Consider the following 19,747-nt stretch of genomic DNA (forward strand, 5'->3'; position numbering starts at 1 on the left):
CCAGAGCACTGTAACTGCAGAACGCTGCCCTTAGTTCTGCAGATATAGCAAGGGATTGGAGTATTCCTACAAGTAAGCAAGAGAATGCATTTGCAAAGCGGATTCTTTAAAAAGACAAATACGTCAGCATCATGAAGTAAAAAGCTGTCTACTCAGCATGGTCTTTAGCTATGTTGTGAAAAGCTCTGTTCCATCTGATCACTCAATCCAAACTGCGTACCCACATATGTTCACCACAATTGTGCACAAGTACATGAACTAACATGTGTAAGCAACTCTAAAAATGAAAAAAAGAGTTACAAAGCTTTAAAATCCCTTTTTTAAAAAGTTCTTCCATGTCAAATTACAAAATACTCCAACATTTACATGGACTCACATTTCATATAAACTATGAAAAGCCTGAATTAGTCCATAGCAGCTTGGAGTCTTCAGAGCTGACCTTTAGTGACAAAGATTATGACTTTCATATTCAAGAAACTTCTCTGCATTTATATGTCGCATCTTCACAAGGCACAAAAACACTGCTTTTGCTAGCTATCTCCATATACATGTATACAAACACAGTGTTATTTCCAAATAACGCAAAACACCACTGTGTCCCCCCATGTAAGTATTACAATCAATTTTATGCAGCTGTATTATCATTAATATACATAAAATATCAGAGTCGAGACAAGGACAGAAGAAGGTTGCAGCACACTAACCACAAGATAGGTTCTAGGAACGAGGCCTCTCTCCCCTTTTGAGTTTTCAGCTACCCACCAGCCATCCGCTTTCTTGTCATGGATGAGTAGGACTTCACCTTTCTTTGCCATTAGAAGGAGAGAGAGAGAGAGAGACAAAAGACAACCAAATATTTCAAAACGGCTCCAGGCACAATTTAAAAAAAAAACCACAAAAGCTTAATTTTTCCCACAACGGAGATCACAAACTACCGCAACAGACCGTGCCACAACTGAAGTTGGCAAAAGGACACTGGACTCCACCAAGCCAAATGTACATCGGGAAAAGCCATTTCTCCCTAAATCCCTCAAGGAATCCCAGAAGCATAGGATTTAATTATAGTTATTGCTTAATACAGAATGATTTGCAGCCAAAAAAACTTTTATAGAGACATATTTACCATAAATGTGAGATCCCCTTCCTGCTGGGCATTAAAATTTCCAACTGCAATACATTCTTTAACATTTGGATCATCCAACAATTTATCCTCCTCATCATCATCTGCTTCTTCACTGTCTTCCTCCTCACTACTTTCTTCATCTTCACTCTCATCCTCTTCTTCATTTTCATCTTCTGTTTGAGGATCTTTCTGATGTTCCTCATCCCTACCCAAAATAAATCACTGTAAAGCCTTGCAATATGGGCTTCTCTGCAAGGACGTTACCCAGATACAGAATTTTCATTCCTGTGTTTTACTCTCTGTCATGATCTGAAAAAACTCCAAAATCCCAATGATGTTTCCTCCCTAAGCCTACAGACCACATTGCATCCTCTCCCATTAACCAACACCTGCAGAAAATTCGAGCCAGTCGTTCACGATTGCATCAAGAAAACAAGCCCCATAAGAGCTGACCCTTCAGTACTTCTTTTTAAAATGTATGCTAAGATAATAAAGGGGATTGACCAAAAATTTTTTCAGGGTACTTTCCAACCGTACATGTACAATTCTATAAAAGTGCAGACTGTATTTGTTTCTTTAAGCTACTTACACTGCATAATTCGTAGTCACATTATCCTGATCCAAGACAAGAACAAGTTTCTGCAGTTGCTGAGAGAGTTTTAGCAGTAGCTTTTCTTCTTCTTCTTTCCTCTGATTATAATTCCCCACAGGTGCGGGCTCATCAGCCTGAGAAGGAAGAACACAACAAATTGCTCGAAGAATCAAAGGAACTTAAAGTTCCCCTATAAGGTTAGTTTTCCACACATCTTATGAGCTTTCACCTTCCTGGGCTGCTGTCACTCCCTGATTAGTGATATCTTTTTTGCCCTTTTACTCTGCCAAAATGAAATTTTGTGTTAAATTTCAAATCTGCATTCTCTGCTTCCAATGCACTGCATTGGGTTGATAAACATTTTAAGCACAGAACTTGTACACAATAAAGCACTAAAAATATGCTTTAAAATAATATAAATGGATCTCAGAGATCCCAATCAGGGGTTGCGCAGTGCTAGGCGTTGCTCTTGTCCCGAGGCATCTAAAATCGAAGGAGGCGCTCTCTGGGATGCATTTTGAAGAAAATAATTCACGAATTTGTCTCCACACTTACTTTTTTCAAATCATGAAGGGCATTTGTATTCTCATCCACCAATTTCTTCAGCTGTATACATCTGCATTGAAAGCAGGACAGATAGATAGCATTACCTTAAAATTCTGGTAGGTGGGTGACCCAAATCATGCATGCTTACTGAAATGTGCAAATTTAGATACTCAGACCTTCACCCGGCTCTGTGTGCATACTGCTTGACAAATACGGATACAAGCTCAAACGATAGTTTAGCCGGTTATTCCCTACGATGGGCAGGTTCCCACTTAAAAGTGCTTCAGCCCTTAAGGGCTTGGGAAGCCGCTAGCCTGTTGCTTCCGTCTGGGAAACAGGCAGGTGAGAAGGGGCAGGTGAGAGATCTGTACAATTAGGAGAAATATGGAAAGTCGTACAGGGAACCGTCTGCTCCTTCCTCTTCTCCTCACCTCTGCGAAAGAGCCTTCCGCTGCCCGGGGGCCGGGGCCGCGCTCTCCGCCCGCAGCGCCTCCACCTGCAACACAGGACAGGCGCCGTCAGCCGGCACCGGCAGAGCCCCGCCGCCCCGCGCCCCAAGCCGGGCTGAGCCGGCCCGTCTGCCCCTGGTACCTGGGCCTGCAGCTCCCGGCTCCGGCGCTGCACCCGCTGCAACGGGCCCCGCGCCCGCCGCCCCGACATGGTCGCTAGGCAACGGCGGCGTCGCGTGATGTCGTCACTTCCGGGGCGCGCGGCACACCGGAAGCTGTATGCCGCCCGCCTGAGGGAGAAGCGAGGGTTGCGCAGCCTCCGTCCCCGGGGATCGCCGGTCCGGGCTGGCCCCGCCGCCAGGGCCACCCGCCACACTCCGCTTTTGGCTGCGGGTCGGAGCCAGAAGGGCCTCACCCGGCCCTGACCCACTGCTCGGGCAGGCCTGGCCTGGGGACTGACAGACAGACAGACAGCCTGCAGCCCGCCGCAGGTAAATCTCTTCCTGCCCTCCCCGGGGCACCCTGTAAGACTGCAGTCACTTTCCAGCTTGTGGTGGAAACCGTGCCCGAGGCGCACGGTTCGCACTTCCGGGCTCCCCTCGCCCCGACAAATGGCACATAGATAAGGCCACGATGTGGCATCGGCAGCAGTATGGACACCCCTGCTTCCAAGCCTCTGCCTGTCTCAAGGTCAAAAACACACGTGGAAAAGTACAATGCTGGTTAAGTAGGTAGAACTTAGACAGCAACTGTGGTTTGAACCACGTGCTCCTGTGAACAGCAGCTCTACTGAGCACCGGCGATTGATTCCACACTGTACCACACACCCTGCTGTTTGCATTGAAGGAACTTCCAAAGGTCTGAAACCTTGTTTCTACCAAAAAGACACAGGGCTGCTTACCTGGCTACAAATCAGCATTTCGTCATCTTAAGGGATGCTAAAGAGTTGTTTGGTTTTTTTCCCCAAAAACTTGTGAAACTTTTACCGTTCGGTACTATAGTTGAAAACCATCAGCCTGCACAGTGTGCAGTAAAGCATCCAGTGAAACGCAGGAGCACCCCTCTCTCAGACTTGGGGAAATACTCTTCTGGAATGCGCTAGCGATGGGAGGGGAAGAAGGAACATGCTACAGCCATCTCCACAATTCCTTGTCCAAAGCGCAGGAAGAAATTCAGAATCCAAAGCACAAGCATCCTTCATTTAATTTCCTCATTCATCCCACAAACACATGCAGCTATTTCACTGCTTAATTGTCCCCGCAGGTTTTTTTCATGTGCGTACTTTCATAATGGGATTCATTGCTCATTACAAGTGCCTGTAAGGTATGTTTTCACTTATCAGATAAATAAGCACATCTAGGAACATCACGTCATGATTTTTGCTAGTTTAATGTATCAGCAGCGCTTCTTGGCGAGGGCAGAGCAGCAGACATCAGTAGCAGACTTAAAAGCAGGACAAATACAAACAAGAAAATACATTTGGTGTCGTTGTTCCTACACCCTCAATAGTTCGTTAGGTCAGTCTGATGCGGTTCTGAAGGACAGAAGACAGGCCCTCGTGTTCCACGGATACTCTCCGTTTCCAGCAGCGCTCTGATGCGGTTGTCACCGGCTCCAACAACGGCGTGGGGCGAATCCGGTTCTGCTCACGCAGCGCCCACCGAGGCGAGGCTGCTGGGGGAGACAAACGGAGCGTCGCGGTGACCTCCCAAACCTGTTACCGGGGCAGGGAAGGGAGCCCGACTCCCGCGCCGGGGGGGGGGAGCGTACCGAGGGCTCTCTGCAGCTCAGGTCGCCTCCAGCTGCTCCCGGGCGGCGTCGAGGCGGCGCTGGAGGCGGCGCTGGCGCCAGCGGAGGAACCGGCGGCGGGCACGGCTGGCCTGCCAGCCCACCAGCACGCCGGCAGCGAAGGCGGCCAGTAGCGCCCAGCGAACCACCCGCGGCCGCAGCAACTCCAGAACCATCCCCGCTCCGGCTCCCGTCGGGCTCGGCGGCGCCTCCCGCTTCCGCCGGGGCGGGGGCGGGACCCGGTAAAGGCGGCGGTGGACGGGGAGGCGCAGCGTCTGCCTGCACCATGGCGGAGGCGGCCTCGCAGGTAGCGGAGGGGCTCGGCGGGGTCCCGCCAGGGAGGACAGGGGTCCTCTCTAGCAGAAGAGGGGTGCGGGTGTGCGGCACCCCCTGTACCACTTCTTGACTCTATAACTGTGCCCTGCGGTGAAAGGGACCTGCTTTGAACGTCTACTTCGAGTTTATTTCAAGCTCTAACACTTACTGACCAGCTCTCTGTGTTTTTCCCCTTTCCACAGGATCTCCTGCTGGCAGCAGCATTTGTCTCTGATGCACAATACAACAGAAATATTCCTTTTAAGACCTCCCCGGAGGCAGTCAGGTAAGGAGGTCTGTGTCTCTGCAAACACCCGCACCGTTGCACTGGAGCAGAGCTCTGCACTGGTTTCACAGGCAGCGTGCAATGCTGTGGGGTACTCAAGCTGAGACGGGGAGAACCGACCACAACTGTGTCCAAAGATAGTAGCCAGCAAAGGCTGGGAACCTCAGGTTCACCAGCTGAACGCTGAGAAGGTTGGGTGGGTGAGATGCAAAGAACTGGCTTTAAGCTGAAATGCATACGCTGAATGGGGCTTAGTGCATCTGTATGTGGAGGATGGGAAACAAAACCTTGTCTTTTGCTCGACCAAAAAAAATAATAAAATCTTTCAAGACTGAAGCTGTAGTGCTCTGTGGGGATGAAGAGTTTGGGAAGCTTGGTCAGCTATCACGTGTGTGGCAAGGTGTGCTGGCGTGTGGCTGTACTGGCTGTGAGCGGCAGGATTTTGGTAGCAGGGGGCTGCACGGTTGGCCTGTGTGGGAGAACAGTCCTGTGCCAGGTGGTCACAGCTGTTACCAGTTAGCTTGGCAGTGGGTGACACCAACCCACTGCACACCAAAACTTCAGCTAATCAAAGGAGTATATGGCACATCTGCTCAGGTGTACTTCAGAAAGGGTGGTAGGTGCTAGGGGCAGGAGTAATTAAAAGCTTATGTCAATTAGCAGTAAGATAAGTGAAGCTCCCCAAATCAAGAGTGTTTTGCCTGCAAAGGTGATTCTCTTCCCTTTTAGGTGCTGATAAGAGGCCCAGCAATTTCAGTCAGAGGTGACTTTTTCCCTCAGTTTTGGACTCCTTTAGGCAAACTATTTTCTGATGTAAAACTTGAGAGAAGGTGGCTAGTGTAGAAGGGAAAGGCAATGTACAGCCAGCAAAACAGTGTATGAGCTTCAATGACTCCTGTAGCCTTCCCCGCAAAACCCTTCCTTTTACTTAGTTCTTATGTCTTAGCTAATGAAGCTTTTTTTGTGTATCCTGGAGACACAAGTAAGGTTAAGTATGTTTGTTAGAAAGGTTTTGAGCAGGTGTACGCTGTTTTGTAGGGGTAATGTCTGTCTGCTTTGTAACAAGACAGACTGCGTGCATATAGTTTTGTCCTGACCAAGTATGCTTAGTATAAATAGTAGAAATGAGCAGGTTTTATTTATGTGGCCATGTCTTGATGGTGTTATTAAGGGTATGATACCATGTCACCTGTATAATCACCTGCCCTCGTGGCTGTTACATAGGTGGTTATTGGGCAGATGAGATGATTGGCAATGTTGGCAGCTTTTTTTATTGGCAGAGAAACTATATGCTCCGCAGATCTGCTCTGCGTCTTCCCAAAGGAGCCACCGTTGCATGCTACTGTGTGAAACCTCCTGTGGGAGGCTTAGAGCTGGATGCGTTCATGGTTATTGCTAGCATTCCCCAGAGGTTTTGCCGCCATGAGGGACAGAATACTGCTTAAGCTCTGTACAAAAAACAGTTTACCATGCAACTTCATACTTCTCTCTGGTGGCTTTTCTTATCTCTTTGCTTTTTAACCTGCAAAGAAGGGGTGTTAGATAACTAATCAGACTTTGTTTGCGTGTTGTGTGGATACCTGAGCTTAGCAGAAGTTTGCATTCAAATTAGGAACAAGATAATTACAAAAAGTAAGCAGCTTTACCAATTCTGTATGTTGCAGTCTTAAACTGAATTGAAGAATGTCTGTGTTCCACCTTCCTGGGTTTTTTCTCTCCCTGAAAGGGAGTATAGTGCCCATCATCTATAAGACTATAAGGAAGGGCCAGGAAACAAATTGCCAAATCCCTGCCTGTCAAAAATTGTGCTACTCTTACCCCTCTTCCTCTCTGACTGTTTGGGACAGCATGTGCTGCTCTTCCAAGATGTGTTTGGTGAGCCCATGGGTATGTGCACTGAAGCCGTTATTTATGGTGCCACAACCTTCTTCCTACAGGCTTTATTATCTCTATAACCACTGGATTATACGAACAGTCACCTACTTCTTCATCTTTCTCAACCTGTCCCTTGCAGTGTTTGAAGAACCTGCTGTGTATCCACTCCCCTTCCTGGTAAGTTTTCAGTGTAGAAGCAGCAATGCAACTAGTATTGCATTGCTTGGTAGAGCAAGAAAGGGTTTATTGCTTGAAACTATTTGTCAAAGGTGTCAAGAGATAACTGATGCTGTTATTTCTGCTGATATCTTTTATCTACTGAAATGGGGACGAAAAAGGGGCATGGGAGCTAGATGGGGACTAGACAGGGAGCCACCATGGCTGTCAGAAATGCATTGCTGATGTGACTGTGGACAAAGTCATGTTGCTTTTTAGCATCTCTAAGAACAATTCCAGCCTTCTGTATGACTCAAGTCCAGTCCTCACGTCTGAAAGCAGAATTGGAATGTTGCCCTTAGGGCTGATTTTTCTGCAGCCTTTATTTGTTCTGCACTAGTGTGTTTGGGAGATGTACTCCTTGAATCCTAAGCAAATCCAAATTTACTGTCTCTAACCTGCCTGTGGCAGGGAATTTTGCAAAAGGAAGCCTAAAAATATTGCTCAGTGCTAGATCCGTGAACCTGTAAAACAGTTGTTGGCAAAAACCCACTGGAAAAACTTTTATGCTGATTCTTCCTGGTTTTGCCTTGTCTGTACTCCAGCCTGAACATCTTCATCCATGTGAAAAAGGCTAGCCCTGCCCTTGATTTTCCTGACTTGGACCCCTTCTCTCTCTGCAGGTCACTTCTCTGGTTGAGGTATTGTGCCTTCTGGTGTTCTTTGGCCGACTGACGCATTTTGCAAAAGTCACTCTTCGCAATGTATTCTGGAAGGATACCAAGAACATCTGCATCATGGTTGCAATCCTGGTGAGTTAGGTCTAGAGGAGTCTCCAAGGTTGAAGTGGCCAATGTGGAGGTGGCTTTTTCCTCCTGTTTCTTTCCTAGTAACATAGGCCTGATACACAAGGGCTCTACAAGAGCCTTGGCCAAATAAACCAACAGTTGGGCCTGTTCTTACAAACCTGTCGTGCGTGCATCTGTCTTGTATCAGCTAACCCTATGGTCTTCACAATCTAGACACGTTTCCAACATTACTTCTGGGAATTTTCCTTCTCTACAGTTATCCCTAACAGACTTGGCCATATATGGGGTCCTCAAGATATACAACGTGAGCAGCATTAGATGGTCAAGAATTGTGAGGCCCATCTTCCTCATCAACTTTGCAGAGAGTCGCCAGGTAGGGAAGAGGTCTGGTGGGATGGACCTCTGGTGCAGGGTCCTATTTTTGGACAGCCTGCTGCTTTCTGAGATCCAGGGGATTTAGTAGAATGGTTTTGGGGCAGAAATGGCAGAATTTAGGTTCTTGTGAGTTAAGGTTTCTTTCAGAGGGTGGGGCCTGAAGCAATAATTTGAGATGGAGAAAAGGGTCCATTCTAACTGGTGCTGCTTGGGTGCTGTGCAAAATACCAAAAGGCTTTTCCCTGTGCCTATGGGCTGGGTTGTTGCTGTCCAGAGCCCTGAGCATGCTTGGGACTGGAACTAGAGCTTCTCACCAAACCCAGTGCTGTGATGATTTAGGGAAGGTCATGCTTAACAAAGGGCAAAACTGCATGGAGAAGAAAAAGTCATTCTTGTAAGGTCAGCCCATGGGCTATGCTTAGTCCAGTCTGTGTGGAGGCGCAGCCTCTGTTTGCAAGCAGAGCTAGATGGCCTCCTCAGAAGGAGGAAGCACCGCAGACAAGAAAACTGTTTCTCCCTGGGTCAGGGACCAGGTTACTTATTTCTGGAATTCTTCTAGGGAAGCAAGCACAAGTGTCATGCTGTTCCTGGAAACTGAACTTGTAGTCCAGATGGGTGATTTGGACTCTGATTCCTCTTGTCACAAGATCTTTGCCCTGCTGCCTGAGACTGTTCTGCTCCTGACTTAAAAATGAATAAACTGCTGTGGTGCAGAGGCCTGGGGGAGGGAGCAGTCCAACTCGCAGGCTAAGAGCACGTATAACTGCAGAACACTGGAGCAATGGGCTTCTGTCCCTGGCAATTTCCCTGGAGCAAGAGCATCTCAGCAGTGCCACAGAGATGTCCTCTGTCCCTTGACTAGCTGAGTTCATGATGGCATTTAGATACGGTCTCTCCTTCTAGCATCTCCTCTGGGGAATGAGGAGGAAAGGTCTGGTATTCTTGCACAGGTTTTAGCAGGACAGAGCTGTCACATCTGGGTCAGAATCCCTCCTGTTGGGTGACAAAGAGTACCTACGTCCCACTTTGCTTGCCTATCCCTGTGTAGGTGTTTGATCCAGATGGGATGGTGAGGGGGAAAAGTTACCATCTTGCCTCTAAATGCTTCCCTTCTCCCTGACAGATTCGGAGGGCCTTCCGCAGCATCCGCAACACACTGCCAGAGATCACCTATGTCTTCTTGCTTTTCATGTTTAGCCTTCTCATGTTCTCCCTCATGGCCTTGAAGCTGTTTGGTGAGAGGTGTGAATACTACTTTTGCTCAGAGCTCAGTGGGAAGAATGTGTGTGATACTTTGGGGCGGGAGGGAATCTGGCAGCTCTAAATGATTACTAGTGAATACAAGCACTGCTGATATGTGCAGTTCCTGTGGTGGCCCACGTGATCTCTGTGCTTAACTTCAGATTGTTCTTTTTCTCCTAGGAATCTCCAGACAGCAGAAGGCTTGCCATATTTCAAAAACTACCTAGAAATTGTGTTTGACCTCTATGTGCTGGTGACAACAGCAAACAGCCCGGATGTCATGTATGTATGCTGAGCTTGCAGTCTTTCTGTTGTGAATGCTGGTGTCCTGCTCCTAGTGGCAGGATCTCTGGTTAGAACAATACTATTTTGCACAACAAGGTATTTCAGAGTAGCAACAGGGCTCTTACTCTTCCAGCCTGCAGGGGCTTCATGAATTGCCAGCCATTTGTTTTTTAAATGGCTCTGAACCAGAATCTGAGTTTAGGAAGACTTTTAGATTAGATGCATTAAAAATACAGCTACCCAGTAGCTGATGAAGGCTTAAACCTGAGGGATACACACACACACACACTCTTTGATTAAAACCCTTTTCTGAAAAGGAAGTGTGTCCTCTAGTGACCAGATACCTTATTCTCTCATAATATTTGCAGGGCTTTCCATGCAGGCCTTCTTAATTTGCGCAGCTGTGTTAAAGTCATATGCGGGGCGGGTTGGGCTCTCCAGCCTCATTTGTTCTAACTGCGTTCCCATTTCAGTTTGTACTGTGAAGGTGCCATCAAAGAGAGGGGCAGGGTGGAATGGCACACTCATTTGTGTGCTGGAGATGTACTGAACAGAACGGGGACGGAACAGTTACAGGGACCCTGGACATTTAGACTGAGAAATGCTGCTAGTCCTCTTAAGTGGAAGGGGAAGTCTGAGTGCACTGAGCTTATGACTGAGACATCACCTCAAGACTCTGCACTTACCCTCGTTGGTAGAAGCTTAATCTCTGCTCTCTCTCTCTTCTGCATCCCTTCAGCTGGGGCCTGGTAAACTAGGATGAAAACCTAATGGAAGAAAACCATTCTCTAACTGAATTAATGCAGTTTTTAGCTGGGGTATTATCTGGCAAGTTTTATCTGGATATCCAAAACAGTACTTAAAAATCCATCTGGAAGACTGGTTTGTCTAGTTCCCTTGTTTGTCTGCCTAGCAATTAGCAGTCTCTCTCCCATTCTTTAGGATGCCAGCATTTGACTTCAGCTCATGGTATGCCCTGTTCTTCATTGCCTTTGTCATCGTCAACACGTATATCTTCATGTCGCTCTTCCTGGCTGTTGTGTACAACAACTACAAAAAACACCTGAAGGTAATGTTTGGAGAAATGAATTGTGATCGGTGACTGCCTGTTGTTCTGTATAACCTTGTAAGGAGGCATCTGGCTTTCCCTTGGAAAGCTTCTGCTTCTGGAAGGTGTGGAGAAGGGGATACAGCATCTTGCCTTTGCTGATGCTCTGCAAGTAACAAGCACAGGTCCACCTTTCATATCATGGGAATTGTTGCAAGTTCTGCTTTTAGTATTTAACAGTGAAATATTCTATGGTGCTGTGGACCCAAGAAGCTGCAACAGATAGGATGCCATTGTTTCTGCATTATTGCTGTTAGAGATTTAGTCCTAGCTCAAAAACGATGTCTCTATGCAGGAAACTGTTTTCAGTTGGTTATAAGCGCACAGCACACTTTCTGCCACTGCATGTGCTCTTAAAGCAAAGGGAATGTAAAGGGAGGTCTAAGTAAATCAGAACTCTTGCTTCTTCCACCCAAACTGACTAGGTGCAGTTCAGTACTTGTGATCAAAGGGTGAGAGCTGGAAGTTCCTGGGCACTTCTGTGAGGGGACTGGCTCTTTCTCAGTAAGCAGGCTGCTAGGTCTTCACAGAGGCTGCAGTCTCCCAAAGGTATAAGGTTCTTTAGCCTGCTTGTAACCATGTGCAGGAGAGGATCTCTACCCCTGATCTCAGCAGTATTCACTTAAGGATGGAAAGCATGTGTGGACACACCCTCTTTGACCTGTGGGCATGCAGATTCAATGATCTTTGAAAGATATCCCCCCCATCTCCTTCCTCTTAGGCAGTGTCCTTTTGTCTTTTCTTCTGTTTTTTCAGTGCATCTCCCAGCAAAAAACAGTCTAGTGATCCTTCCAGGGTGCTGTCCAGAGGGCCTTTGGTTGCCTGTTAAATAGTATTTCTCATCACTCCCATTGACTGTGCTGTACTTTATGTCTAATATCACTTCAAGTGTGTTCCTCTAAGTCTCTTCTTGCATCCCTGTGCCATGGAAAATAAGATTTTTTTTTTTATTAAAAAAAAAAAAGTGGGGGGAAAGGTGACTGAAGCTGCCTGAATCCTGATACTCTGTCTAGAATGAGATCCGTAAGCTTGCTTACATGAAGCACCGCAAGATGATAGAGGCCTTCAACCTTCTGAAGGAAGAGGAAGGAGCACAGTTTGTGGTTAGAGAAGCCCGGTGGAAGCAGCTTGTCAAGCTGGTGGCTCCTGATATCAGCAACTCCCACCGAGAGCTGCTGCTACGCATCTCAGATGATGAGCAGAAGGGTTTCATAGGTGAGCAGTGGGGCACTGCTATGCTCAAGGGACTGGGGAGGCACCTGGGGTCAGGAGCCTGATGCTTCAAGTGTTTTGGCATTGGGATTTGTGGTCTCTAATGGACCCAGAGGGACACTAGGCCCCTCTTCCTGCTTCCCTCCAGATTGCTTAAATCCTGAAAGGTTGTTCTTTCTGCCTGTGCTGTAGCCCGTGTCATGTATGCTGTGGGCAGCTCTTCATGGCCATTTGACATCAGGGCAAGCTCGCCATGGAGAATGGGACCTCCTGTTCTCCGCACAGGACAAGGAAAGCCTCCCTTGTTATCAGATTCCTCCAAGCAATGTGGCTTCTCACACATTCCTCTGGAGCCTCTCACTCTGTTCCTGCTGGAGACAGGCTATCAGGAGAGATGGGTCAGTCTCCTCATGCTAGGTCATGCCCATCCTGATCATTAAAGGTTTGTGTTGGTTGTTGGCCTATGGCTTGAGCCAGTCGTCCATGAATGGGGCAGAGGAGCTGCTTGAGTACTGAGTTCAGGCTATTCTGTGTTGAATACCACTTAGAGCATGTGCTTTGCCTGCTGCAGTGAACAGATATTGAGTCCACATTTCTGCAACTCCTGTCCATATAGGTTTGTATTTGCCAGACGTTGTCTTTTTTTTAATGACAGCAGACTGACGTGTACTGCTCTCCCCTACTGCAGACAAGAAGTCCTTTGTACAACTGGCAGATCTCCTCAACATCCAGGTGATTACCCTGAAAATACGCAGCCATCCGCTGAGGCAATGGATGCCTCGTGTATACAAGTCAGCAGTGAGTCAATTCCTGCGCAGGATGGTAAGGCACAGGTAAGCCTCTACTGGTGGAGCAAGCAGCTCTTAACGTTCAGAGCAGTGGTGTTGCAAGCAAATGCTCAGCTGTGTGTCATGCTGGAAAGCGCAAACTGCATTTAGGCAAACATTGAGGGTTCTGTTTTTAAAAGCGTTCTGTGGACCAGCTCTGCTCTTAGCCTACCTTCAGTGGTGTGAAGAAACTAGACTTGGCTAATAGTGAGTCCATACCTCTTCCAGTCCTACTTGTTCAGATCTTCTATAGGTGCTGACTATAAGTATTTTTTACTGAAAGCAAGAAGTGCTTTGTGGCCTGCCTTGAAGGATCAGACTAAATGCTTCACTTAAAGGTGATCTTATGTCAGCAGTCTCTGCTGCAAAGCTGCATATTGCTGCTTCATCAGCTCTTTCCAAGTTGGTACTATGAGCTCCTAGTATTCTGTTTCTCATCCGAGCCTTCCCAGAACTGAAGAATCACTGAGGCTGGAAGGAACATCTAGAGATGGTCTAGTATAAGCCCCCTGCTCAAAGCAGGGTCAGCTAGAGTAGGCTACTCGGGGCTATGTCCACTTGGGTTTCAGGTTTCTCCAAGGATGGAGATTCCATAACCTCTCTGCAACCTGTTCCAGTGTTTGACCACCCTTGGTTTAAAAAAAATAAAAAAAGCTTTCTGCTTAAATGGAAAATCCAGTATTTCAACTTGTGCCCCTTGCCTCTTGTGCATTCACTGGATACCACTGGAGAAGAGTCTGGCTCCATCTTCTCTACACCTTCCCAGCAGGTATTTATACATACATATTGAGGTGCCCCTGGCCCTTCTCCCCTTCAGGCTGAACAATTTGTCTGACTAACCTGTAATCGCTTTTGTGGCCCTTTGCTGCACTTGCTGTAGTATGTTCGTGTCTCTTTTGTACTGGGGAGCCCAGATGTGGACACAGCACTGCAGATGCAGCCTCACCAGTCTGAGCAAATGGGAAAAATTACTCCCCTCAACCTGTTCATGGCACTCTTGCTAATGTAGCTGAGGATGTTGCTGTTGGCCTTCTTGGCCACCAGGGTGCATTGTTGGCTCGTGTTCAACTTGACAACCAAGACCCCATTGCACCCCCTAGATCCTCTGCAGAGCTGCTTTTCAGATGGTTGACCCCCAGCCTGCACTGGTGCCTGAGGTTATTCCTCCCTACGAGCATTTCCCTTTGAACATGGTGGGATTCCTCTCTGCCCACTTCCTCAGCCTGTCCAGGTTTCTCTTACTGCAGCACGCCCATCTGGTATAGCAGTCACTTCTAGTTTTGTCTTTTGTTTTACTCATCCAGTCTTTCTGCTTGAGAAATGCTGCTTGACTTGTTAGAAACACAGTTGCTGTCAGTCTCTAAGAGTTTGTTTAGCACTGAGAGCATTGGCAGTGGTGTACCTTGAAGGTTTGTGCTCTGCTTTGTGTTGGACTTCAAGGGCAAAGCTAAACTCTGTAGTAACTTTCCTAAACTCTCAGGTTTGGAGAGAACTGGTGGGCAAAGGCAGGGGACAAAGAACTCCTGAAATAACTGTGTAACTTCTACATTCTTGGGGGTGACACACTGATTTTTCTTTTTCCTCTTGCAGGGGATTTGTTTGGACTTACGATGTGATCATTCTAATAAATGCTATCTTCATTGCTCTGGATGAGGCAACCCCCTATATTTCCTATGCAGAGTGGGTCTTCCTTGCTTTGTATATAATTGAGATACTCCTGAAAGTGTACACTTACGAACCGAGGGCGTTCTTTGGCAAAAATCAGTTCTGGAACTGGTGAGTGGGATGAATGTTTGTGTTAACGGTAGTGTGAAATGTGGCGAGATCTTTGTGTTCAGTCTCTCAAGAACTGAAAGTCTCTTGGAGAGATGGGCTGCCTAACTCATGTGCCAGGGTGTAATTAAAATGATTGTATGCATCAGAGGACATTGTGCTCTTTCCTGGCTCAAACCTGGCTCTGACAGAGGCTATTGTTCTCTGCCCTGCTCTGCTGCCTCAGTCAAAGGCAACTCTGCAGCATGTGAAGATAGTGGCTGGGCAGAGGAAAGAGTTTTGCTAAACAAAGCTTTCCCATCTTCTCACACTGCAGCTAGTTTGAGATGGTGCAGGGCTGCCTGGCATAGATGTGAGGAAGAGGGCTTACCACTTTCATGTGTCGTGTGGCAGCTTAAGCACCTATTCTCTGTTGCCACAAATCTAACAGCACTGCCTTCCCTCGTGCTAGGTTTGATACCCTCATCATCTTCGCTGCTTTGACTGCAACGATACTTAATACCACCCTGAAATCGAGTAAGTGCAGCGTAAGCAGTCTGCATGCATCTGGGAAACTCGGTGGTCTTGAGTTGTCTTTTGCCATCACCTTGGGCTTGGGAGGCTTTTTGACAGGACAATAAATTTTCCTATAGGGTTTCTAAGAACTAACCCAGTCTTTTTTTCTTTTTTCTTTTTTTTTTAAATAAATACCTGTTGTTATAAACAGCATTTAACAAGGACGTAATCATAACAAATGTAAGAATATTTTTTTATTTCTACACTTCCTTGGTTTTCTCCATAACAAAAAAAAAACAAAACCAAAAACCCTCTTGCTTTCTCAGCCACGAAGTACAACAGCCAACAGATCCTGGACATTGTCTTCATCTTAAGGGTCCTCAGGCTAATAAGGATCGTTGACAGCATTCAAAGGTAATGAAGAGAATGGGATAGGGGTATGGTTTTTGGGGCAGGCTGTGTCAGAGGCTGGCTGAGACAGTGCCTTGAGTTGCTCTGTATGGCTGTTTTGGACTGACCCTGCCACTCAACAAAGCATCCCAAGGCCTGGTCTCAGTGTGCCTGGGAGGAGCTCAGTTGCTGCATCCTCTGTGGAGACTTACTTATTTTTAAGGGCACGTGGGGACCACAGGCTGGATGGGATGTGACAAAAAGCAAGCGTGGGCTTTAAAAGAGCCTCCCCATAGCAGGTGTTGTCATGAATCATTTGCTGTAGGTTCCGGGTCATCATGAATACGCTGATAAACATCGTACCGACAATGTTGACATTTGGTGGGCTGACTCTGGTAAGAAATCCTGGTATCTTAGCTCAAAGCGCTCCAGTTTTACAGGAATGTTTTAAGTCTTGTGCTCGTGCTGTTTCCAAGAGGATAAATGTAAATCTCTGGATGGCAGGCCTTTGAAACTGTAAGTGTCCATTTGATTCTTGGTCATTGCACATGTAGACATCTGCAAAGGGGTTGGGTTCCTGCTGGTTTCCAGGTCAGGACATCCTTCTTTGCTCCACAGGGCAGTGAAGATGTTCTGTGCAGTCTGGGCTTCACTCTGTAAGGATTCAAACTATGGTTTGGGCAAGAAGCTGAATGAGAAACCTGTTTCTCAAATAATTTCCTAAAAATAGGTTTTCCTCTTATGATTTGAGAATACTTCATTTCCATGTATTTGGGCTGTAGTTCTTGGCTTATTATTCTGACTGGTAATTGCTCTTGAGTGGGTCTCTTGGACTCTATGCTGCTCCTCAACAGCTTGTCATGTTGGTAGAAAATGGAAAAACTGTTAGAACTCTAAACTTGCCATGGGTCTTGCTGCTTGCTGGAAAAGCAGGCGATGGGGTTTCTTTTCCCAGGTTGTGTACTGTGTATTTGCTATCATTGGCATGGAGTTATTCCATGGGAAAATCCAGTTCTTCCCTGCAAATTCGAATGCTCCTTATGCACTGGAATGTGGGAACCCAGCTCTCAAGGATTCTCTGTTTGCCCGTGGGAAATACTGCAAGAACAACTTCAACAACTTTGTGTCATCCTTCATTGTCCTGATGGAGCTCACTGTAGTCAATCAGTGGCATGATATCCTTTGTGGTGGAAAGTCCGAGCTTGGTGATCCACACCCTTCCCCTTGTATCGCACACGCCCATGCACATAGTGCCAGACAAGAGAGAAACGGTCCCTGCAGAGGGTTTTGTTCAGAAAGTCATTTCTGGGCAGTGTTATCTGGTTCCTCCTGTAGTGCTACTTTACAGCAAGATGTTCTCCTCCTTCAGCACTCTTTCCCTTAACTCCCATTATACTCTTTGCCAATGGATTTGCCAACGTGACGGTTCAGCCTGCAAAGCTGTATTTCATTGCCTTTCACATTGTGATGGTGATAATTATTGTCAAGTAAGTTTTGGGTTGCTCTCATCCATTTTGGAGGAAAGTGGGCTCTGCTGCGGGTCCTAGGGTGACACACGGTGTGACACTTAGAGACAGGCGGGACATGTGTCATAGAAGAATCTGCTGCATCTGTCCTTATCTCCAGTGAGTGCTGCTCTGCCTTAGACCTCTCCATTTCCAGCAGAGGAGGGGATGGAGGGCTGGTGAACGGGCCTGGGAATACTAAGACAGTAGCTGATGCCCAAAAGGAGGGGGGATGCCAGTAAGGAAATGCTGCTGTGTAATTCTGCTCATCATTTCTTTCAGCATCTTTGTGTCATTCATTTTGGAAGCTTTCTTTGTGGAGTACTCCCTAGAGAAGAGTGAAGTAGAAACAGCCATTGAGCAGAAAATCCAGGAGCTGGGAATGGGAGTTCAAGAGTAAGCCTCCAGAAAGGGTTATGGTGGATGTGGCCAGATTGGCACATCCGATGAGGGCTGTGGGACTGCAGGAAAATGCCACCCTCTGCCCCGAGGTGTGAGCTGAGACTCCTCTTCCTTGTCACAACATCCTTGCTAATCTATCGTGACCATGTAGGCTTGGTCTAGATGTTAGCAGAAGGCTACTCACGTTGGCCTTGTCTGCCTTGCTGAGCTCTTCTAGCCCAGGGTTGTTGCCCAGAGGACAGGAGAGATGCTGGAGACTAAGACGATGACTGGTGCTTGCCCTGCCCCAGAGAATCCATTGCTGCTGGGTACATGTGGGCCCCTGAGGTAAGATGTGTCCCCCTGGTGTAACTGCTTGTCCCTCATGTGTAGGGATGAGTTCCAGGATGAACAGCTCCTTGATAACATGGAGAGTGCCGAGCATGACCTCGAGGGGGAAGGTGGAACAAAGCCACAGTCTAAAGGGCTGGTGTTTAAAATTGCCTCCAAACGTAAGTGCAGCCCTACAGCGTGCCCAGTCTTTGGTTTAAGAGGCTAACACTCTGAACTGTCCCTGATCATAGCACTCTCTCTGGGGAAGCTCCCATGCGCTTCTGCTTTCCTTGGGTTATAAAAGCCACTAAACCCCAGCTGGAGATTTTTAGAGAACCGTGGACACTCAATGTTTGCTGTTTTTTCTATTTTTGTGGCACCTCCTTTTCCTCTTTCCTGCCTAGACCCTCCTACACACACTTATCTTCAGTAGCCAGTCTATGAAGATGCTGCCTTGGTGGCTGAGGTCCTGTTGTTGCCAAGAAAACTCGTCTTCTGCTTTTCTCCTTCCTATATGCACTCTCTGTTCCTCCTGGCTTGGATCATGGGGTGACTATATGCTCCTTTTCTCTAGCTTAATGACTACTTTTTCTTCTGGATTTCTTGCTATACCTTAGCAGTTCCCCAGTCTTGTGCTTCTCAGCATGGCAGCTCTTTGGGATCACAAATCCCCTGAAGGACACACAGCAATAGAAGTGCTTAAAATCTTAAAATAAAGGTCGTCTTCTTTGCAAGCGCTCGCAGTGCTTAAAAGTATATGGGGTAAAATACCAGGGAACATAATTTGGGGCATTTTTTTTCTTGCCTGTTTAGTGTAAAACATGGGAAGCGGTCTTTGAGCAAGAGCTATCTTAAGGTAGCCGCTTTCTGATGAGGAACAGGAATGGATGCTTACAGCGCTTTTTTTTTTTTTTTTTTTTTTTTTTTGGCACTTGCAGGGTACAGGACGGTTGATGCTCTGCTCCAGCGTATGTTTGAGGCAGAGATCCCCCTTGAGGATGAAGGCCCTTCATTTGAAGAGATCTTAAACTTGTCGCCCGCCCCAGCTGTACCCAGTGATCTGACTTCTGAGCGTGCAGCGTAATGGGGGCAGTCGCCAAGGAGAAGCTAATTCTCCACTGCCTGGATCTCAAGTGCTCCCTCGCTGGCTGCCTTCCCGCGTCTGGGGCCGGGTTACTTAGTGGAAGGGGCAGCTGATGCCAGAAAGTAATGTAAAGGAGTTTTATCCCATGGAAAGTCCAGTATAAATGTTGGAACTGGAACTACTTTCATGGGAAGTAGATGGAGAGTGATGTATCTGACTGTGCCAGTCAAGTAACGGTGCCGTATTCAGTATGTTATGAAATACCTATTTCTTGTAACTGGAATCTTGTATTACAGCACTTTTATATGCCTGTATGGACCGATGTAAGCACAATTAAACAGCTCTTTAGTACATTAAATTCGGCAGTCTGAAAAAAAAATACTAATTGTCCCAGGATTGATAATGGTGCTGTATCATATGCCCGATTCAGGCATAAAGTCCTGAACCTGGAACAGGGACGGGACTTCCATGTTTGTTTGTAGTCTGAGCAAAGCCGAGGGCAGCTCTTGCTCGCCAAGACCGAGGCACAGCGCCTGCCGCTGTCTAGACCTACCCTAGGCGAGCTTTAGCTTTGCTAAATCGGAATTTAGTATTTTATATATTGACTTATTCCCCCCCCGCCCCGTTTTCTTGCGTCCTGCTGCCTCCGTCCCGGGCGCGCCCCAGGATGGCGGGAGCAGCCTCCGCCCGGGGGGCGGGGCCGCGCCCACCCAATGGGATGACAGAGGAGGCGTGGTCTCCCGGCGGAAGCGGGCGGGATTGGCGGAGCGGGGCGGCCAATGGAAGGCGGCGGATGGC

At 47.3% G+C, this 19,747-nt stretch overlaps 3 protein-coding genes across 7 annotated transcripts in view; 1 reads left to right on the forward strand and 2 right to left on the reverse strand.

The window, feature by feature from the left end:
* NPHP1 (nephrocystin 1) overlaps positions 1-3,042 on the reverse strand; it is a 20,435-nt gene extending 17,393 nt beyond the window's left edge. The window contains exons 1-6 of one of the 4 annotated variants that reach the window (XR_012585936.1): positions 2,853-3,014; positions 2,693-2,757; positions 2,271-2,331; positions 1,713-1,849; positions 1,124-1,328; positions 705-806 (exon numbers count right to left, since the gene is read on the reverse strand). Coding sequence is in view for 3 of the 4 variants with exons in the window: in XM_074578641.1 (XP_074434742.1) it covers positions 705-806; positions 1,124-1,328; positions 1,713-1,849; positions 2,271-2,331; positions 2,693-2,757; positions 2,853-2,921 (639 nt within the window). In the remaining variant the exon portion in view is untranslated. Of the gene's footprint in view, positions 1-704; positions 807-1,123; positions 1,329-1,712; positions 1,850-2,270; positions 2,332-2,692; positions 2,758-2,852 lie in introns of all 4 variants that reach the window. The other 3 variants (XM_074578641.1, XM_074578640.1, XM_074578639.1) reach the window with 3 other exon arrangements.
* Positions 2,992-19,319, forward strand: LOC141740262 (uncharacterized). 2 transcript variants are annotated; one of them, XM_074578638.1, is made up of 19 exons: positions 2,992-3,201; positions 5,017-5,099; positions 7,037-7,151; positions 7,814-7,942; positions 8,196-8,312; positions 9,438-9,556; positions 9,737-9,838; positions 10,784-10,910; positions 11,963-12,164; positions 12,850-12,994; positions 14,579-14,764; positions 15,213-15,277; positions 15,583-15,670; positions 15,972-16,041; positions 16,602-16,821; positions 17,043-17,133; positions 17,434-17,547; positions 17,926-18,044; positions 18,804-19,319. In XM_074578638.1, the coding sequence occupies exons 4-19, from the start codon at positions 7,928-7,930 to the stop codon at positions 18,947-18,949; spliced, it is 1,926 nt and encodes a 641-aa protein (XP_074434739.1). In that variant the 5' UTR covers positions 2,992-3,201; positions 5,017-5,099; positions 7,037-7,151; positions 7,814-7,927; the 3' UTR covers positions 18,950-19,319. The 2 variants fall into 2 exon arrangements, with proteins under 2 accessions (XP_074434739.1, XP_074434738.1); XM_074578637.1 differs by lacking the exon at positions 2,992-3,201 and adding an exon at positions 4,694-4,805.
* On the reverse strand, positions 4,081-4,773 carry MTLN (mitoregulin). The gene is made up of 2 exons (XM_074578649.1): positions 4,481-4,773; positions 4,081-4,381 (listed from the first exon to the last, which is right to left on the reverse strand). The coding sequence occupies exon 1, from the start codon at positions 4,672-4,674 to the stop codon at positions 4,498-4,500; it is 177 nt and encodes a 58-aa protein (XP_074434750.1). The 5' UTR covers positions 4,675-4,773; the 3' UTR covers positions 4,081-4,381; positions 4,481-4,497.
* Positions 19,320-19,747: the final 428 nt, after the last annotated feature.

This window comes from Larus michahellis, chromosome 3, assembly GCF_964199755.1.
Source record: "Larus michahellis chromosome 3, bLarMic1.1, whole genome shotgun sequence".
NCBI classification, from domain to species: domain Eukaryota; kingdom Metazoa; phylum Chordata; class Aves; order Charadriiformes; family Laridae; genus Larus; species Larus michahellis.